General features: G+C 44.0%; 1 protein-coding gene across 2 annotated transcripts; it reads right to left on the reverse strand.

Moving 5' to 3' along the window:
* Window positions 1-17,390: 17,390 nt before the first annotated feature.
* On the reverse strand, window positions 17,391-19,100 carry RPP21 (ribonuclease P subunit p21). Of its 2 annotated transcripts, none has more exons than XM_012736318.3 (5): window positions 18,980-19,100; window positions 18,802-18,902; window positions 18,630-18,763; window positions 17,690-17,815; window positions 17,391-17,532 (listed from the first exon to the last, which is right to left on the reverse strand). In XM_012736318.3, exons 1-5 carry the CDS (start codon window positions 19,034-19,036, stop codon window positions 17,435-17,437), a joined length of 516 nt encoding a protein of 171 aa, XP_012591772.1. In that variant the 5' UTR covers window positions 19,037-19,100; the 3' UTR covers window positions 17,391-17,434. The 2 variants fall into 2 exon arrangements, with proteins under 2 accessions (XP_012591772.1, XP_012591771.1); XM_012736317.3 differs by having other exon boundaries at window positions 18,630-18,712; window positions 18,980-19,099.
* Window positions 19,101-20,685: the final 1,585 nt, after the last annotated feature.

Here is a 20,685-nt window from a genome sequence, read left to right on the forward strand (position 1 = left end):
GATGGAGGCGCGAGCCAAGGAATGTGGGCACCCTCCAGAGGCAGGAAAAGGCAAGGGAACAGATTTCCCTGAGAGCCTCCAGAAGGAACGCAGCCCTTCTGACACCTTAATTTTAGCCCAGAGAGACCCATTTCAGACTTCTCACCTCCAGAAATGTAAGATAATATATTTGTGTTGTTTTAAACCGCTTGGTTTTGCTGATCTGTTACAGCAGCCACAGGACACTAACACCAGTCACCACCGGAGCTCTCGGAAGCTGGGGCAGGAGGTCTGGGAAGCACATGCTGAAGAGCTCGGCCTGCAGCACTGATGGGATGGCTCCAAAACCCCGCTGGAGATTGCTGTGACTCTCCAGAACCTCTGAGAAAGTTCCTGTCACTCATCGTGGTCTGCACAGGCAGAGCAGGTGGGTCTCAGCCCAGCATAGCAGCCACCGAGAATCTCCCCTCTGCCCACCCGGTGGGTACAGGCCTGTCCCTCCGTCTCTTCTTTGCCCCACATCTCATGCCAGCCTCTCCTATTGGAGAACTTTGAACCAGAAAGATGCAGGGAAAGGGTTACTGGGGGACATATTTCCTGGTTTCTCTGCAGAGAAGGAGACCGCCGGCTTGACGAGTCGCAGTCCGCTCACCAGTGGACAGTGCCAAGGGCAGGTGTGCTGTCTAACCCCGCGTTCACGAGCCAAGATCCCACAGCTGGTGTAAACCAGTGATGTATTTAAGAGATCTGTTTAAATCCAGCAAATATTTTTGGTAGCTATGATGTGTCAGGGATAGTAAAAAGAATGAACTCGTGGTTTGTGCAATTTACATCAGCGCTACTGAGGAAGGATTCTAGAAACCCATTGATCCAGCTAAGACTATGTCTTTAAATTGTAAAAAGTTTTCTTGTGTTCTCCAAATCCTAGTAGTTCACAGGATAACTAGAATAACCTAGTTACAGCAATTCCTAGTTAAGCCAGAAGTTTGAAATGAGTTCAAAGTTTAGGGATAAAATCCCAGTGAGAGGTAGAAAACTGGAAAGTTAGTGATTTTTTCCATGTTGATCAATCAAGCCCATAAACAATTTTTCATATGTGTTTTTTTCTTTCTCTTTCAATCTAAGTAATTTTTAGAGACGAGTGTCATTGTGAAGCATGTGGTGACTACGAGAGGAAAGTAACCAGCTCCAGCGTCCCACCTAGTCACCAGGTGACTCAGCCTGAGACCTTGATGGCAACTGCTGTACCCAAAGGCAAAAGAGGCCATCTGCAGGGCAGACAGAACTTTTTCACAAGGTGAGTACAGGTAACCCAAACACGGCCCCTGGGATGGATGGAGAAACAGCGTAAGAAGAAAGTGTCCTCATTGAGCCCAGTGTCCCATAGGGGAGACGGGCACTCCTGTTAGTAATCATACTTCACATTACACACTTTATAAATAGAACATCTTTAATTTTTTAATTTTTTGAGACAGAGTCTCCTGGTGGGATGACACTTGGCATGTGTGATGTGATCTCAAGAATCTGAGAGAAGGAAGGAGGCCTCAGGATAGTGTGTGCGTGCACGTGTGTGTGGGACTGCAGCTCAGGCCAGGACTGCAGAAACAGCCCAAAGCTTGGAACTGAGAATTCCTACAGAAGGTCCCAGAAACATGTTGAGAAGAAGAGGAAAATGAGAAGAGACCATGATAGTGGTGAGCAAGTGAGGATATTTTCTTAGGCTTGCAAATTTACTCTTCAAAATCATCGATAATGCATCAGTGACAGATCCAAAACATTTATTTAATTTCCTCTAGACACAATGACAGACTATGGCAATGTAGTGTTCAAAGAGACTTTGATTTAGTCAAGGAGACCCATCCATTCGCTGTAATGGGGACCGTGGCCACAGAGAGTGGGGAGGGAGTCTGTGCTGGAGCACGTGCCAATCCCCAAGGCTCCCGCGGGAGCTGCCACTGCGCCCTCCACATTGGTGGGCGTGGCCTCACCCAGGGTTCCCTGCAGGGAACAGCCGCTGGCTACTTCTGGGTTCCCCTCACTTGCCTGCCATCTCCTGGCCTCCCTGAATCACTGACGGCTATGCCCTGTAGATGCCATTCTGCAGAGCCTAAGATAAAAAAGATGCCATGAAGATTACCGAGGAGGAAGGGGAGTTGGTTTGCCTGGACCAGCTTCATCAAGCAGTGCAGGTGAAGACGCGCTGCTAACCAAACTGTGCTGCTGATTTTCAAAATCCTGAATGAGCACGAATCCACAATGGAGTCAAAAAGAGTCTTCTTATCATCAAAAGAGAAAACAGACTTCAGGATCAGTTACCTCAGCAAACACAGGCCCTGGGAAGTCATGTTGTCTCATATACCGTCACTTCTTTGCAGCAACTTCCTGTCTGGTTCTATCAAGAGGAATCCTTGTGGATTCAGTGCCTTGGGAGAGATCTTTGTGCACAAAGCCAGATGCTGTGGCAATTCATAGTCAACTCTGAGATAATGGTACAGATGATGGGAAATTTATTTCAAAGCATACTTCAAAGTCCTGACTGTATAAGGCTTTTAATTATGGCCAGTTCCCAAACATTGGCAGCAGATATCCAGAAATCTAGAGATTAGATTTGGCTTTATAATCTGGATATAACATGACAACTGTTAAAACTCACCTATTCCAACACTGATGCATAAAATGGTGACACATCAAAGCAGAACCTTGCACAACCTGAGAGAATCTCGGGGGATGCTTTGCACTGTTGAGCATGTGGGCTGACAGAGACCAGTGTCAAGTGCAGTTCAAGGGAGGTTCGGTATAGAAAACCCACCTGTTTTCTTAGTGAGCAATGTCTCCTCAGTTGAAGGTGGTCAGTTTTCCCATGTAGAAACCAGAGAACCTAACCCTGGGCCTCACACAAGCCGCTGAGCACTGCCCGCGCGGCTCTGCCCCTGCCAGGCCCTCACAGGACAAGAGCTGTTGCAGCAGGTAGGGCCGGCACCCGAAGGGACACAGAGCTCTAGGGCACAGCATATAGTCTGTCACTTCATGAGAAGTTTACTCACTAATCCATAATTGACATGAGTGGGAGCATTTGCTTATGTGCAACAACTCAGGCCTCTTATCAAGTCACAAGGCGGCAACCGCATCTGAAGACAACGCTGACTGCCGCTGCGTCAGGCAGCACACGGGCATCACGGGCTGGAGTGAGTGGTCAGTATAAGGCAGAACGCCAGAATCAGCCCCCAGCAATAATCCTGATATTCTTTTAGCCGTGTCAAACCCTAGAGAGAAACAGAGGCTTGGTTACAGATTCAGCACGGTTTACAGACATCAGCCGCAAAGACTCAGACGTATCTCAGGATTTGCTTTCGGCCTGGAGGAATTGGAGACGGGGTGCTTTGGAGCTCTGCAAAGAACAACACGGCCGTCTGTCTCTCTGGAGGAGACAGAAAGTCCCGATCAGGCATCACAGGGCCTGAAGTCTCCACACACACTGCAGCCTCCTGCTGGAGAAAGTTCTCAGCCGCTACAAACGCTAGAAAGTAGTTTGCAAGAAAATATAGATCCATTTCCTACAATAGAGTTTTTGAATCTTAAAGCAAACTTCTAATGTCTACTAACAATGTAGGTGGGTTAGTGGGGTCTTTGGAAGTCACTGGAGGCCCTGAACCATAGCAACGTTGCTGTTTTTAAAAAACAAATTACTTAATTTGTATAACGTTTTATACTTAAAATAATGCATCATACATTTTGAGCTTTGCACTGTCCTGTTAACATCTTACATGGCGATGAAGACAGAATGCAATTTATACTTTTTGATGGAAATAAATGCTTTTGAATTGAAGGAACTTGTTTGAATTAAATACTTCTTTCTGCACTTAATGAGATTCTTGCAAACAGGTATCTACTTTTAAATTTGAGAGACTAGATTTTGTCCTGCAGCCGTCCAATTGATTGCTTTTTAAACAGCATAATCTAAACATTAGATTATGGTAGTTGTATTAGTTTCCTGTGGTTGCTTTAACAAATTGCCACAAACTTGATGGTTGAAAACAACAGAAATCTATTCTTTCACAATCCTGGAGGCAAGAAATTAAAAATTAAGGTGTGGGTAGGGCTGTGCTCCCTCCAGAATCCAGTCCTTGCCTTTTCCAGCTTCTGACGGTGGCAGGCATTCCTTGGCTTGTGTCTGCATCACTCTGGTCTTTGCCTCCATCTTCACGCCACCTTCTCTGTGTGTCCATGCACCTCAAAACTCCCTCCGCCTCTCTTTTATAAGGATACATGTGATTGTATTTAGGTCCCACTCGGATAATCTAGGCTAGCTCCTTTTCTCAAAATCCTTAACTTAATAATATCTTTTACCATGTAAGGTAATATTCACTATTTTACCATATAAAGTGAAGTTACATATTCTGGGGATTTAACATGGATATCTTTTGGAGGGTCAGCCTTCAGCCTACCAAAGCAGTGTATTAGTTTCCTCTGACTGCAATGACAAATTATCACAGCTTTGGTGGTTTAAAACAAAACATATTTATTCACTTAGAGGTCTTGAGACCAGAAGCCCAAAATTAATTTCAGTGGGCTAAAGTCAAGGTGTCAGCGGGGCTGGTTCCTTCTGGAGGCTCTATGGGAGAACAACTCCCCTACCCTTCCAGCTTCCAGTGGCTGTTTGTGTTCCTTGGCTTGTAACCCTTTCCTCACTTTAAAAGTGAATCACTTCCATCTCTCCTTGGGTCATCACATCCCCTCCCTTCTGCCTCCTCCAAGAAGGCTCTTTGTGATTACATTGGGCCTGCCTGGCAAGTCCAGAGTAATCTATCTCTAGATCCTTAACTTAATCACATCTGCAAAGTCTCCTTTGACAAGTAAGGCAACATGCACAGTTTCTGGGAACTAGGCTGTGATTAGAGGCCATTAACCAGCCGATTACCGATAGTAATTTGTGAGAAAAATTATTATAGAGAAGCAAATTATTTGCACTGTATAGTTTTCAGTATAGTGTTGTTTATTGTGACTTATTGTGACTTTGGCATCTATTATATTCTGCAATTGAAATGCTTTAAAGATTTATGCCACATATTGACAGCTGTTGCTTCTTTTGTACTGAAGATTGTATACACATTTGGGTTGTGATTCCTAGAAACACAGGCAGAAATAGGTATCTGAACAAAACGCATGAAATGAAAGAGATAAAGAAAATAAGGAAATGAAACCAAAGCTAGCATCCACTAGTTTTCTAGGTTCTCATAGCATCTATTGCTAATGGGACTCAGCAAAAATCCAAAGTGCCCCGGAGGTGCTTTCCTTGAAAAATGTGGTAGAAATTTGATTCTGGTTCTCTGTTACAAGATTCACTAGATTACTAAGAAAGAAGTGTACTTGATAACTTTCTCAAAATATTCACAAAATGACTGAAATGTCATTTCAAAATGTTGCAAAGGGCCCAAGTGAAGCAGTGAGAGGGGCTGATGCTGATCTGCTGGGACAGTTAGAACAAACCATAGTACACCCTTTCGGTGCAATATCATGCCCAAGAAACAGCAGATCTCGTCTTTATGCTGACTGCAAAATCTAGCTCTTTATAAGACACGTGGAAAATGATGGCAAGAACTGCCCCAGGGATGGAGCTAGGCCTGAGCCAGGACTGGCCGTGCCATGCGACACCCCTGTGGGCTTCTGGAGACAGGACCCAGGCTGGCTCAAGCTGAGTCGTCCTCTGATCATAGGTCCTGGTGGAACAAGGTCCTACTGCAGAGACAAGTACAAAGATGCTGTACGATGACACAGCTGAGGAGTGACTAATCAGAACCAACACGTTTGTGAGCACTGAGTGTGTGGGTACCTTCTGAACTGTGCTACTTCCTCTCCACCTCCAGCCAAACTCAGCACAGGAAACATGTGGATTCTAAAAGGTTTGTGGCTCTTTTGATTAAGAATTTTTCTCCATCCTGTAATTCACCCACCCCAATTATAAAGATTTAAGAAATATAATTTTAAATGTAAATTATTTTTTCAGGAAATAAACTGCAAGATTAAAAAGTCACAAAAGTCAGAGCAACACAGAGCAATGGCGGGGGGACTTCCCGGCCCCTCCTCTCACGGAAGAGGAAGTCTGTGTAAGGGGCAGAGGCTGTAGGGAGAGGGCGAGCGAGCAGGGCCACTGTCTACTCAGATGTGTCTGGAGGGGAACAGACGTGTCAGATGTGTCTTGGAGGAAGAAACTTCAGGGGTTTCCAGAGATGCAATGTGAGTTCTTGTTCCTCCTGAACTCAGCTTTGGTAGCCACAGGTCCACAGAGAACCCAGCCAACAGTGATGTCCATGATGGGGACGCTGGGCTGGGAAGGCGGCTCTGGGAAAGGACTGGAAGGTGAGGGGCCTGACCCAGGCTCAGCCCTGACCCTGCTGAAGGGCTCCAGAGGGCCCCTGCTTTCCCTGAGAAGAGACCTGACCCCCACCCCCTCCTTACCCCATCTCAGGGTGAGGGGCTCCGGCAGCCCCTCGTGCTGCACATGGCACGTGTATCTCTGCTCCTCTCCAGAAGGCACCACCACAGCTGCTCACTTCTGGAAGGTTCCATCCCCTGCAGGCCTGGTCTGCACAAGCTCCATGTCCTGGGTCTGGTCCTCCCCATCCCGCTGCCAGGTCAGTGTGATCTCCACAGGGTAGAAGCCCAGGGCCTAGCACCTCAGGGTGGCATCACAGCCAGGATGTGGTGGTGAGGGGTGCCTTTGGAGGGTCCAAAGGATTTAGAACATTCATTTCCCTCCCATGTGCTGTTCAACAGGGCTCATGTGACCACCCTGAGAATAGGCAGGATATTAGGAGGAGAAAAGGGAGGAGAAACCCAGACATCCACATCTATTTTAAGAGTCCAGGGGGAATATTTTCTTGGTTCAAAGCAGAATGAGGCAAGACATAGGTGGAGGCACCAGGTCTGAAAGGAGGTAAGGGAGTTGTAATTGAGTAGTGGCAGGGTCACACTGAGCAGGACCAAGGTTAGAATAAGTTCCAAAAGGAGTCTGGTTGGAAGAAGAGGATAAGGTCTGAGAGAGACAGTTTGGTTCTCAAGGAAGTAGTTGCCAGATCATCAAATTAAAAACTTGTGTTCAAATGTTTGCCTCAAAAGATGCTATCAAGATAGTCAAAAGACAACTCATGGAATGAGAGACAATATTTGTAAATCACAAATCTGGTAAGGGTCTAGTATCCAGAATATATAAAGAATTCTTGGCCAGAAGAATTGAGTGTGGCTCACCTGCACTATGGGAGGATGAGGTGGGAGGATCCCTTGAGCTCAGGAGTTTGAGACCAGCCGGAGCAAGAGTGAGACCCCATGTCTATTAAAAATAGAAAGAAATTAGCTGGACAACTACAAATATATAGAAAAAATTAGCCAGGCATGGTGGCACATGCCTGTAGTCCCAGCTACTCGGGAGGCTGAGACAGAAAGATTGCATGAGACCAGAAGTTTGAGGTTGCTGTGAGCTAGGCTGATGTCACAGCACTCTAGCCTGAGCAACAGAGTGAGACTTGTCTCAAAACAAAAGAAAACATAAAACAAAAAGAATTCTTACAACTCAAAACATAAAGACAACTCAATTTGTTTAAATGGGCCGAAGTCTCGAAAAGACATTTCTCCAAAGAAAATATACATATGGCAAACAAACACATGAAAAGATGCTCAGCCTGATTAGTCATTAGCAAAATGTGTCTCAAAACCACAAAGAGTTAATCACTTTACACCCACTAGGATGGCTATATAAAAATAACAAATGGAAAATAAAGAGTAGATGAGGAGAAATTTGAACTCTTATGTTGCTGGTTGGAATGTAAAATGATACAGCAGCTGTGCACAACAGTTTGGTCGTTCCTCAAAGAGTGAAACATAGTACTATCATATGATCCACCCCCAGGTATATACCCAAAAGAATTAAAAATAGGTAGTCAGCCCCACCCCATATGAAGACTTTCTGACTGAGCAGGGCCATTCCAGTCCCTCCCTGGCAGCTTCTCCCAGAAGCAGAGAACAGAACTATGACCCCTGCTAACGGCATTGGTGGTGCCTGAGGGCAGGCTTACCCAACCCAGCTCTGCCCACACTCACTCCTAGACCAGCCCTCACTGAAGGGGAGAAAAGGACACACCTGGAAGTCCCAGGGCCCCACCGACCACCTGAGGCACTAGAGTGCCTCTCTACAGGAACAAGAGCTGATAACAGGACACAAAAACAACAGCGTAGCCTGTTCCTCCAAGCAAGCGCCACCTACTGACAGGGAGGACATCCTGCACACCCTTTTCACAGCACCTACGACTCATCATACAGGGAGTGGTAGAATCTCACCCACAGACACCACCTACTGGCTCAGAGACTAAACAAGGCATGTGAATACCCAAATGAAAACCTAAAGGAAAGAAGCAACAACTGATCAACATGAGAAGAAATCAGCGAAGGAACTCCGGAAATATGAAGAACCAAACGGAAACCCAAAGAGCAGCAACAGCCCCTTAGAAACGGACACCAACGAAACTCAGGCAACCAAAATGACAGAAGAGGAATTTTGAATGTGGATCATAAGAAAATTCAACGGCCTGCAAGGACAACTCGGTAACCACCACAAAGAAAACACAAAAAGACTCCAGGACCTGGGAGAAAAATTCACTAAAGAAATTGATACAATGAAGAAAAGTTTAACTGAACTCCTAGAAATGAAGGATCAATTCAGGGAACGACAAAATACAGTGGAAAGCCTCAAGAACAGGGTAGATCAAACAGGAGAAAGAATCTCAGAGATTGAAGATAACACCTTCCAATTAAATAAGTCAGTCACAGAAATAGAGCAGAGAAACAAGAGCAAAGCCTACAAGAGATGTGGGATTATGTGAAGAAACCTAATGTGAGGGTCATAGGGTTACCAGAAGGGGAAGAAGAAAACACTCAAGAGTTGGACAAGCTATTTGAAGATAAAATAGAGGAAAATTTCCAAGGCCTTGCTAAAAATCTCGATATACAAGTTCAAGAAGCTCAGAGGACCCCTGGGAGATTCAGTGCAAACAGGAAGATGTCACAACATGCAGTCATCAGACTGACCAAAATATCAACTAAAGTGGCCCTTCTAAGAGCTGTAAGACGAAAGAAGCAAGTAACATATAAGGAAAAGCCAATCCGAATAACACCAGACTTCTCTAATGAGACTTTACAAGCAAGGAGAGACTGGAGCCCCACGCTCACTTTTCTGAAACAGAATAATGCCCAGCCTAGAATCTTATTGGCTGCAAAACTAAGTTTTGTATATGAAAGAGAAATCAAGACATTCTCAGTTAAGCAAAGGCTGAGGGAATTCAGCAAGACAAGACCAGCTGTTCAGGAAGTATACTATAATCAAAAGTGTTACCCACAGATCAGCACAGTAAACACTCAGGAATGTAAATCTACTCAAAGCTAAAGATCAAAGCACAGATACCACAATGGCTCAAGAAAAACAACAAAGCAACAAAGTTCAACCCAACATAATGAACAGAAATCTGCCCCACCTATCAGTTATCTCAATAAATGTGAATGGCTTGAACTCCCCACTCAAGAGACATAGGCTGGCCAAATGGATAAAAAAACACAAGCCAAGTATCTGCTGTCTTCAGGAAACACATCTAACCTGCAAGGATGCATATAGACTAAAGGTAAAGGGGTGGAGAACAATGTTTCAAGCAAACGGAAGCCAAAAGAAAGCTGGTGTGGTTGTGCTGATTACAGATAACTTAGTTTTTACATCAACAAAAGTAATAAAAGACAAAGCTTACTATATAATGGTGAAGGGTACAGTTCAACAAGAAGACATAACAATTCTAAGTATATATGCACCCAACCTTGGTGCACCCAGATTCATAAATCAAACTCTACTGGATCTAAACAAATGGATAAACAACAACACCATAATAGCCGGAGACTTTAACACCCCTCTGACAGCACAGGACAGATCCTCCAAACAGGAAATCAACAAAGAAATAATGTACTTAAACAGAACTCCAGAACAAATGGGCCTGACTGACATTTACAGAACATTCTACCCCAAAACCACCGAATATACGTTCTTCTCATCAGCTCATGGGTCATTCTCTAAGATTGACCATATCCTAGGACGCAAAGCACGCCTCAAACAATTTAAAAAAATAGAAATTATACCGTGTATCTTTTCAGACCACAATGGAATAAATGTAGAAATCAATCCTAACAGGAGTTCTCATTTCTACACAAAGTCATGGAAACTAAACAACCTTCTGCTGAATGATCACTTCATTAACAAGGAAATCAAGATGTAAATCAAAAGATTGTTTAAACTAAATGACAAAGGTCACATAAGTACCCAAACCTGTGGGACACAGCTAAAGCAGTCCTGAGAGGAAAGTTTATTTCCATAAATGCCTATATCCAAAGGTCGAAAAGATCACAAATAGAAAACCTAATGAATCATCTCAAAGATCTAGAAAAAGAACAGACCAACCTCAAACCCAGCAGAAGAAGTGAAATCATTAAGATCAAATCAGAACTAAAGGAAATAGGGAAACTATACAGAAGATTAATAAAACAAAAAGTTGGTTCTTTGAAAAAATAAGCAAAATCGACACACCATTGGCCAGACTAACGAAAAGCAGAAAAGAAAAATCTCTAATAAGCTCCATCAGTTATAATAAAGGAGAAATTACAACTGATGTCATGGAGATATAAGATATAATTTATGAATACTACAAAAACCTCTATGCACACAAACTGGAAAATGTGGAGGAAATGGACAATTTCTTAGAAACACACAGCCTCCATAGGCTCAACCAGGAAGAAATAGAATTCCTGAACAGACCAATATCAAGTACTGAAATTGAAACAGCAATAAAAAAACCTTCCTAAAAACAAAAGTCCTCGGCCGGGCGCTGTGGCTCACGCCTGTAATCCTAGCTCTTGGGAGGCCGAGGCGGGCGGATTGCTCAAGGTCAGGAGTTCAAAACCAGCCTGAGCGAGACCCCGTCTCTACTATAAATAGAAAGAAATTAATTGGCCAACTGATATATATATATAAAAAAAAAATTAGCCGGGCATGGTGGCGCATGCCTGTAGTCCCAGCTACCTGGGAGGCTGAGGCAGAAGGATCACTCGAGCCCAGGAGTTTGAGGTTGCTGTGAGCTAGGCTGACGCCACGGCACTCACTCTAGCCCGGGCAACAAAGCGAGACTCTGTCTCAAAAAAAAAAAAAAAAAAAAGTCCTGGACCAGATGCTTTCCCACTGGAATTTTACCACACCTACAAAGAAGTACTGGTGCCTATCCTGCAGAAATTATTCCACATCATCGAGAAGGATGGAATTATCCCGAACACATTTTATGAAGTGAACATAACCCTGATACCAAAACCAGGAAAGGAAGCAACAAAAAAAGAAAACTACAGACCAATATCCCTTATGAATATAGATGCAAAAATTCTCAACAAAATCCTAGCCAATCGAATCCAGGTGCTTGTCAAGAAATTAATTCTTCACAACCAAGTGGGCTTCATCCCAGGGATGCAGGGATGGTTCAACATACACAAATCTATAAATGTAATTCACCATATAAACAGAAGCAAAGACAAAGTCCACATGATCCTCTCAATAGACGCAGAGAAAGCATTTGACAAAATTCTACACCCTTTTATGATAAGAACGCTCAACAAAATAGGCATAGATGGGGCTTACCTAAAAATGATACAAGCCATAAATGACAAACCCACAGCCAATATCATACTGAATGGGGAAAAATTGAAAGCATCCCCACTTAGAACTGGAACAAGACAAGGTTGCCCCACTATCTCCACTTCTGTTCAACATAATGCTGGAAGTCCTCGCTACAGCAATCAGATAAGAGAGTGGAATTAAGGGTGTCCAAATGGGAGCATAAGGGATCAAACTCTCACTCTTTGCTGATGACATGATATTATACCTAGAAAACCCCAAGGATTCAACTATGAGACTCCTTGATCTGATAAATGAATTTGGTAAAGTCTCAGGATACAAAATCAATACACAGAAATCAGAGGCATTCATATACGCCAACAGTAAAAGTGAGAACCAAATCAAAGACTCAATTCCCTTCAAAATAGCAACAAAGAAAATGAAGTACCTTGGAATATATTTAACTAAGGAGGTAAAAGACCTCTACAGGGAGAACTATGAAACACTGAAGAAGGAAATAGCAGAGGACATAAAGAGATGGAAGAATATACCATGCTCATGGGTCGGCAGAATCAACATTGTTAAAATGTCTAACCTACCCAAAGTGACCTACAGAGTCAACACAATCCCTATCAAAATACCATCATCATTTTTCACAGATATAGAAAAAATAATTTTACGCTTCATATGGAATCAGAGAAGACCCCGTATAGCAAAATCAATCCTAGGCAATAAAAACTAAATAGGAGGTATCAATTTACCAGACTTCAAACTATACTACAAGGCTATAGTCATTAAAACAGCTTGGAACTGGCACAAGAACAGGGACATTGACCAGTGGAACAGAACAGAGAACCCAGATATAAAACCATCCTCATATAGCCAACTAGTCTTCGACAAAGCAGACAAAAACATACACTGGGGAAAAGAATCCTTATTCAATAAATGGTGCTGGGAAAACTGGATAGCCACATGTAGAAGACTGAAACAAGACCTACAACTTTCACCTCTCACAAAAATCAACTCATGCTGGGTAACAGACTTGAACCTTAGGTGTGAAACTATTAGAATCCTAGAGGAAAATGTTGGAAATACCCTTCTAGACATTGGCCTAGGCAAAGAATTTATGAAGAAGACCCCAAAGGCAACCACAACAGCAACAAAAATAAACAAATGGGACCTGATCAAATTAAAAAGCTTCTGCACAGCCAAAGAAACTGTCAAGAGAGCAGATGACCCACAGAATGGGAGACAATTTTTGCAAGCTACACATCTGATAAAGGGCTGATAACTAGAATCTATTTAGAACTCAGGAAAATCAACAAGAAAAAAATCAAACAACTCTATCAAAAAATGGGCAAAGGACATGAACAGAAACTTCTCCAAAGAAGACAGAATAATGGCCAACAAACATATGAAAACATGTTCAACATTTCTAATCATCCGGGAAATGCAAATCAAAACCACAATGAGATATCACTTAACTCCAATGACAATGGCCTTTATCAAAAAGTGCCCAAACAACAAATGCTGGCATGGATGCGGAAAGAGAGGAACACTCCTACACTGCTGGTGGGACTGCAAACTAGTTCACCCTCTGTGGAAAGCAATATGGAGATACCTCAAAGCAATACAAGTAGATCTATCATTTGATCCAGCAATTCCACTACTGGGCATCTACCCAAAAGATCAAAAGGCGCTTTACGAAAAAGACACCTGCACTCGAATGTTTATAGCATCACAGTTCACAATTGCAAAGCTGTGGAAACAACCCAAGTGCCCATCAATTCGTGAGTGGATTAATAAAATGTGGTATATGTATATCATGGAGTACTACTCAGCTTTAAGAAGCAATGGTGATATAGCACCTCTTGTATATTCCTGGATAGAGCTGGAACCCATTCTACTAAGTGAAGTATCTCAAGAATGGAAAAGCCAGCACCACATGTACTCACCAGCAAATTGGTGTTAACGAATCAACACCTAAGTGGACATATAGGAGTAACATTTATCAGGTGTCAGGAGGGTGGGAGGGGGGAGGAGGGGATGGGTATATACAACCACAACGAGTGATGTGCAACGTTTGGAGGATGGACACGCTTGAAGCTCTTACTAGAGGGGCGAGGGGGGCATGGGCAATATATGTAACCTTAACACTTGTACCCCCATAATACGCTAAAAAATCAAAAAACAAAAAAACCCCAGGTAGTCAGACAGAAACGTTGCACACAAATGTTCATAGCAGCAGTATTCACAATAGCAAAAAAATGGAAACAATCCAAGTGTCTGTTGACACATAAATGGATAAACAAAACGTGGTATATCAAAACAATGGAATATTATTCACCCAAAGAAAGGAATCAAGTACTGATGCATGCTACAACATGGAGGAACCTTAAAAACATGCTAAGTAAAATAAGCCAGACAGTATAGGCCACAAATTATATGATTCCATTTATATGCAATATCCAGAATAGGCAAATATATAGGCAGAAAACAGATTAGTGGTTGCTAGGGGCTGGGGTAGGAAGGAACTAGGAGTGACCATTTAATGGAAACTGGTTTCTGTTTGGGTTGATGAAAAAGTTCTGAAACTAGAAAGTGGTGCTTGTTGCACAATATTGCAAATGTACTTAATGCCACTGAATTATATACTTTAAAAGTTAAAATGGTAAATTCTTATGTAAAGTATATTTTATAATAATACCACATTCAAAACAGTAAGCACAGGAGGAAACTGGTTGAGGATGTAGGGGACCTTTCTGTATACTCTGCAGTTTCCAGTGAATCTATAATTATTTCAAAATAGTTTAAAACATTTATTGAGCACTGACCAGGCACAGGCAGCATCTCATGGTGATATAATATTTTAAATTGGAAATACACACTGATTTTTTTTATGGGGACAACTCAGATTCCCTGATGTCCATGACTGTCTTTTTAAAACATATTTCGCTACTTGTTATTACTTTCAAAGTATTATTATGATTACTTATTAAAAATACCTTATAATATCTAATTTTTAAGGTGGCTCCACTTACATTATCTTATTGGATACAACTATGTGAGGTAGACAAAACTAAAATTTTTATTATTCCCATTGTTGAAAATCTAAATAATTTTCTATTATAATTGCCTTCTGAATTCAGAACAACAGTCTTTCAATCCTTTCTCCTGATAATAATGATACTCATTTTTACCAGTTTTGAAAGTGCCAAATGAACTTACTGTTCAAAGAATGATTAAGGCTTGGTTTCTATGGCTACTAGAAGACCTCATTTTTTTTTTTTTTTTGAAGTGAGCCTCAATCTTGGAGTCATTTCTTGATTTAATTTGAATGACCTAAATTTTTCCTCTCTCCTTTGTTTAATTTTATTTAGAGTCCTGAAAGGGCATAAATTTCGAATTACTGAATTGTTAGAAATGCTTGAAAAAGCTATTGCATAGCAGGGATTTGGTTTCATCTTTGATATAGGAAATCCACTTTTGCATATATTATACAACTATCACGTTATACATATTCATATTATATAGGGAATATAATTGTATGTTAAATATAATTATGTAATATATGTGTAAGTAAACATGAAAAAGGACAGAGTTTTGGAAGGAGGAAGAGTGCTATGATCTTTAGGTTAGAGGCAATTCTACTGATGGAAAAATACAACAAATGAAGAAACCAGACTCACAAGTGAACCATAGTACAGATTATTTTGTCTGCCTCCCAACTGGGACCTGATTCCTATGATCTCTCACTTGAGAGGAATCACTTAATGATTGAGTCATGAAATCAAAACTCAGTTTCCCCACTGCTATCCCACTGAGGACATGTTTAGTCATGCACTAATCATAACACACTCAAGACAAACTTGGCCAAGAATCAGATTTAGTGTACATGAGTCGAAGAGCTCGATCATCTGAAACGAGACTCACTATAGAAGCCAAGGAAAGTGAGGTGCGGACGCAAAGGGTCCAGGTATGCATGAGGTGTACACGTACATGTATGCATCAGCCTACATGTTTTAATTGGCTGCCACAGTTGACCCTGGTAGGCACTATTTCCAGAAATAAACTGTCAAAGAATAACTCAGAAACATTTAGTTACTTGCACTGTTTAGTATTTTCTTTTTTTTTTGAGACAGAGTCTCACTTTGTTGTCCAGGCTAGAGTGAGTGCCGTGGCGTCAGCCTAGCTCACAGCAACCTCAATCTCCTGGGCTCGAGCAATCCTCCTGCCTCAGCCTCCCAAGTATCTGGGACTACAGGCTGCACCGCCATGCCCAGCTAATTTTTTCTATATATATTAGTTGGCCAATTAATGTCTTTCTCTTTATAGTAGAGACGGGGTCTCTCTCTTGCTCAGCCTGGTTTCAAACTCCTGAGCTTGAGCAATCCGCCCGTCTTGGCCTCCCAGAGAGCTAGGATTACAGGCGTGAGCCACCTCGCCCGGCCTGTTTAGTATTTTCTATGCAAATTATTTACTGAAATGTGAAGGAGTCAGTGGAGAGACCAAGTTGGGGATAAAGTCAAAACAAGGGTGTGTTAGATTGTTACACTAGTGGTCCCCAGGGAACCAATGAAGCTCCCAGTATTCAAACCCCTGTGTAGTCCCTTCCACATTGAATCTGGCCTTAGCCATATGCCTTGCTTTGCCAAAGGGACATTAGCAAGTGCTATAACAACAGAGGCTTGATAAGAACTTGCATGCTGGGACACTCTGTGGAAGCCAAAAGGGATGTAAGAAGTCCAGCTACCCTGAGATAACCATGCTGTGAGGATGTCAAAGCTGGCTGTAGCAGGTCCATCTGGATAAGCAATGAGGTGCTGGACATCCGAGTAAAGCTTCTTGGGTCTTCCAGCCCAGCTACCAGACACCAGCTAAATGCAGCTATGACTCCAGCTGACTCCATATGGAGCAAAACCACACAGCAAAACTCTTTCAGAATTCCTAACCCACAGAATCAGAGGAAAGAATAAATCATTATTATTTTAAGGTACAACATAATGAAGTGATTTTTATGCAACAGATAAATGTGACACAAGATTTATAAAAGCAATAGAGGAAAGAAAATTGCATTCTGGGAATAGTAAATTTTGTTTGTATACTTTTAGGGTAAACTGGTCAGCTGGCAACCAGCAAAGAGGTCAGTCTGGGAATTCTGTCCTCAAGTAGGCTCTCGAGGGATATCAAAGAAAATATTTTAGTTGTTCACTCATTCTCAAGAAAACACTGAGAGTTTACCTGTGAAACATACTTATGTAATGTGCAGCGTTAAAAGGTGTTTTTAGAAACTTTGACCTTGTTAGTTCAGGTTTGCACCATTTCCTTTATTAGAATTTTATAGAAGACAACTTTGAGATTGAAAAAGACCAACTCTGAGTGGGCCTGGAGGATATGAACACACCCTCTGGCCCCATATTCAGTGACATCAGTATTCTGTCCAGCCCTTCAGTCAACAGTCATGGCTACCTAAATATGGAATGCCCTAAGAAGGCTCAGGACCTTGCAAAGAACTCTGGAGCCTGAGTTACAGACATAGCATTGCACCGAGAAAGGGTGACAGGGAGCTGGAGCCAAGGCTCTGGAAATGGGAGCTGCTTAGCAGGGCCAAGTGGTCTATGGAAATTGGGATCTCCCTGCATGGTGGAAGTACAAACAGTGACCAAGACATATAGACAGAAACACAAAGAAGTGGAATTATGAGTTGAAATACCCACAGAAAAGCATCTGGCAAAGTAAAACAGAATTTATTTGGAGGATGGGGTGAATCCATCACTGGTCACTGGCACCCTGAAGCTGCTCTTTCTCCTCAGGAAGGTGGGCTGGAACGGGGTGGGCTATGGTTGTCAAGGGCTGTGGCGGTTTGGGATCTGGGTAGATAAGCAGAAATATGGGAGCAGAATTAGTTTTCTCAAATGGTGGCACCTCACACCAACCCAGAATCCACCCATGTGTCTTCTTTAGCTCTTCATTTCCCACTGTCCCTGTCCTCTTGGGATATCCCCCATTTTCTCTACCAGCTCTCACCTGCCTGGCTCCCTAGCTGGGCCTCGGGCCTATCTCCCCAGAGCAGATGCTTTGGGTCATTGAGGAACCGCTGGCTTCGCTGGCATGTTAGGCAGGTCTGTACTGTCCAGCGCTGTCCCCTGCAGCCTGAGGTGCAAGTGGGAAAAAAGAAGAGAATGTCTAGGTTTACAGAAAAGGTCTCCTGCAGCCAGTTTTGTCTCCACTGTTTTTCAGTAGGAATCCCCCACCCCACCCCAATTCCAATGCAGATTTGATGATGTTAGACCCCTGCATAAACTCCATCAATTTCTTGGAACTCTTTAAGATAAAATCCAAACTACTTAACAAGACTCTTCAAGATCTGGCCTGTTTCCCGCTCCAGCCTCATGTCTTGCCCCCTGAACTCTCATTTTCTTGACAGTACCTCAAGCTGGCTTGTCTCAGAGGCCTCACACATGGCTAGAATTTCCATTTCTCACTCCCTTTGCTTATCATGAACCTTACACCACAGGCATAAATAATTTAGCATTCTACTTCCCCCTTTAAAGTATTTTTCTACACAACTTCAATTGTTTCTTTGTCCCATCAGGCTGTAATTTCAGTGAGAATAATGACCCAGCACTGTACTTCACACATTTTAGAAAATATTTGTTTAGAAAAATGAATGGTGACGGGAATCCTGTGCTCCACGAGGCCAAATAACATCTATTTATTACGCCTCGGTGCAGATGCCTCATAAAGTAACATCATTTCTCTATTGCCCAGATCGGGGAAAAAAGGCAAGCCCAAACCTTATCTTGGGAAAGTGGAGTTAGCAACTTAACCGAGAGCTCGAGAAGGCCGACTCCCGCGAAACCCAAGCCCAACACCCACCCCGACACCCACCCGACGCGAGGGAGCGCTCGGCTCCCACGCGCCCTCCCCAGCGCTCCGCCGCCGCCGGGCCTGCGGGCACACTCACGTCTCTGGCGCTGGGTGCAGGTGAGGCCCGGGATGAGCGGGGAAGAGCAGCCGCGACAGAGAGTCCTCTTCACCGAAGGGTCCCTGGGGGCGGAGAAGGAAGATGGTGCCGGCGCCCGCGCTCCCTCTGCCGTTCTTCCCGCGCCCCGCCGCCGGGACCGCCGCGGTCTCACCGCCGCAAGACCAGCCTCTTCGCGATGGTCCTCTCCGTGTGGCAGTAAAACCGCGCCAGCGCCTGGTTCTCGGGGTCCTGCGCGAGCACGCAGTGGGCGGCCTGCGGGAGGAGAGCGGTCATCGCGCGGCCTGCGGCGCCGGGGCCCGCTCCCCGGGCAGCCGCCGTCGCGGGATCACCTGATAAAGGAAGTTGAGCCTCTGGAAGGCCTCCCGGTCCTTCACCTGCCCCGCCATCGGCGCAGCGCGCGCCCGAGACCGCCGCAGGCCCCGCCCCTGGCGCCCGCGCGAGGGCTGCCGGGAAGTGTAGTCCCCGGGCCGCAAGCCCCTCCCCGCGGCCGCACAGACCGTCTGTTTGTGAACCCGTGTCCCGCAATCCAAGCCCTGGGTCCCTTTAGGAGTTTTGTATTTCTTCGTTTTCCTCAAGCGTATGATGGGTTATGCTGCGTAGAGACTGGAGAGCCTAGTGTAGCAGGGCAGGGTCTTAAATTTGCTAAACGTTTTCAGTACAGAAGACTGTTCTCTTTATGCAGATAGGTTGGGGAGACGGGTATGTGCAATTCATACCCAGCCAGACCTTCCGCCTTCCTCTCCTGAAGCCAAAGGCAGGTGCGTGGAAGATCTACCGACTGAAGGAACAGAGGTTAGACGTCCAAAAAATAGAAAAAGTAATTAAAAAAAAATAGAAAACAACAAAAGAAACAACAAAAAAGCACTGGTACCAACGGGGCCATCAGGGTGCTGGAAGGAGGAAAGAGGACTCCTGGTCCTCAAAGCATAGCTTACTCCTTTTCCATTTACCAAAGAAACACAATTCCTGTTAGGCAGTGCTGGACACACAGTAGGTTATCCTCACTTGCTGAGGTAATGACCAGCAACTCCTAGTCTTAGGTACAGCACAAAAACCTAAGAGGTTTTGTCTACCGCAACCTCTGCTCCTGAAACTTCACCCCACCTCCCACACAGACATCCTCTTGACACCCTTTCCTCTGACCTCTGTCTCCCATTTGTTCTATCAACCTGTGACTTACAGTTAGTAGCTATCAGCGTCTGAGGTCAGCAGAGGGATGTGAGCTGGAGGGGCAGAACATGAAGGAAGCCTGAGATGGGGATGGCAGCACAAGTCAGGCCCTCTCTGCCCAGTCAGACTCCCTGCGGGCTGGAGCAGAGAAGCAGGCCTCCAGCTCAGAGGATGGAAATGGCTGAAACTTTCTCTGGTACTAGTTTCACAAGGATCCTCAGACTCAAATGAGATGTATGTGTGTTTGAAATATAGATGCCCAGGCCCACCCCTTACTCAATCACGGAAGGTGAGACCTAGGAACATGCATTTTTTTTTTTTTTTTTTTGAGACAGAGTCTCACTCTGTTGCCCCGGCTGATAAAGGAAGTTGAGCCTAGAGTGCTGTGGCGTTATCTTAGCTCACAGCAACCTCAAATCTCCTGGGCTCAAGTGATCCTACTGCCTCAGCCTCCCAAGTAGCTGAGACTACAGGCATGTGCCACTGTGCTCAGCTAATTTTTTTTCTATATATCTTTAGTTGGCCAATTAATCTCTTTCTATTTTTAATAGAGACAGGGTCTCACTCTGGCTCAGGCTGGTTTTGAACTCCTGATCTTGAGCGATCCGCCCGCCTCGGTCTCCCAGAGTTCTAGGATTATAGGGATGAGCCACCGCACCTGGCCAGGAACATGCATTTTTTTTTTTTTTTGAGACAGAGTCTCGCTTTGTTGCCTAGGCTAGAGTGAGTGCCGTGGCGTCAGCCTAACTCACAGCAACCTCAAACTCCTGGCTCAAGCAATCCTCCTGCCTCAGCCTCCCAAGTAGCTGGGACTACAGGCATGAGCCACCATGCCCGGGTAATTTTTTGTATATATATTAGTTGG

This window comes from Microcebus murinus, chromosome 5 (assembly GCF_040939455.1).
Source record: "Microcebus murinus isolate Inina chromosome 5, M.murinus_Inina_mat1.0, whole genome shotgun sequence".
In the NCBI taxonomy this organism is placed as follows: Eukaryota; Metazoa; Chordata; class Mammalia; order Primates; family Cheirogaleidae; genus Microcebus; species Microcebus murinus.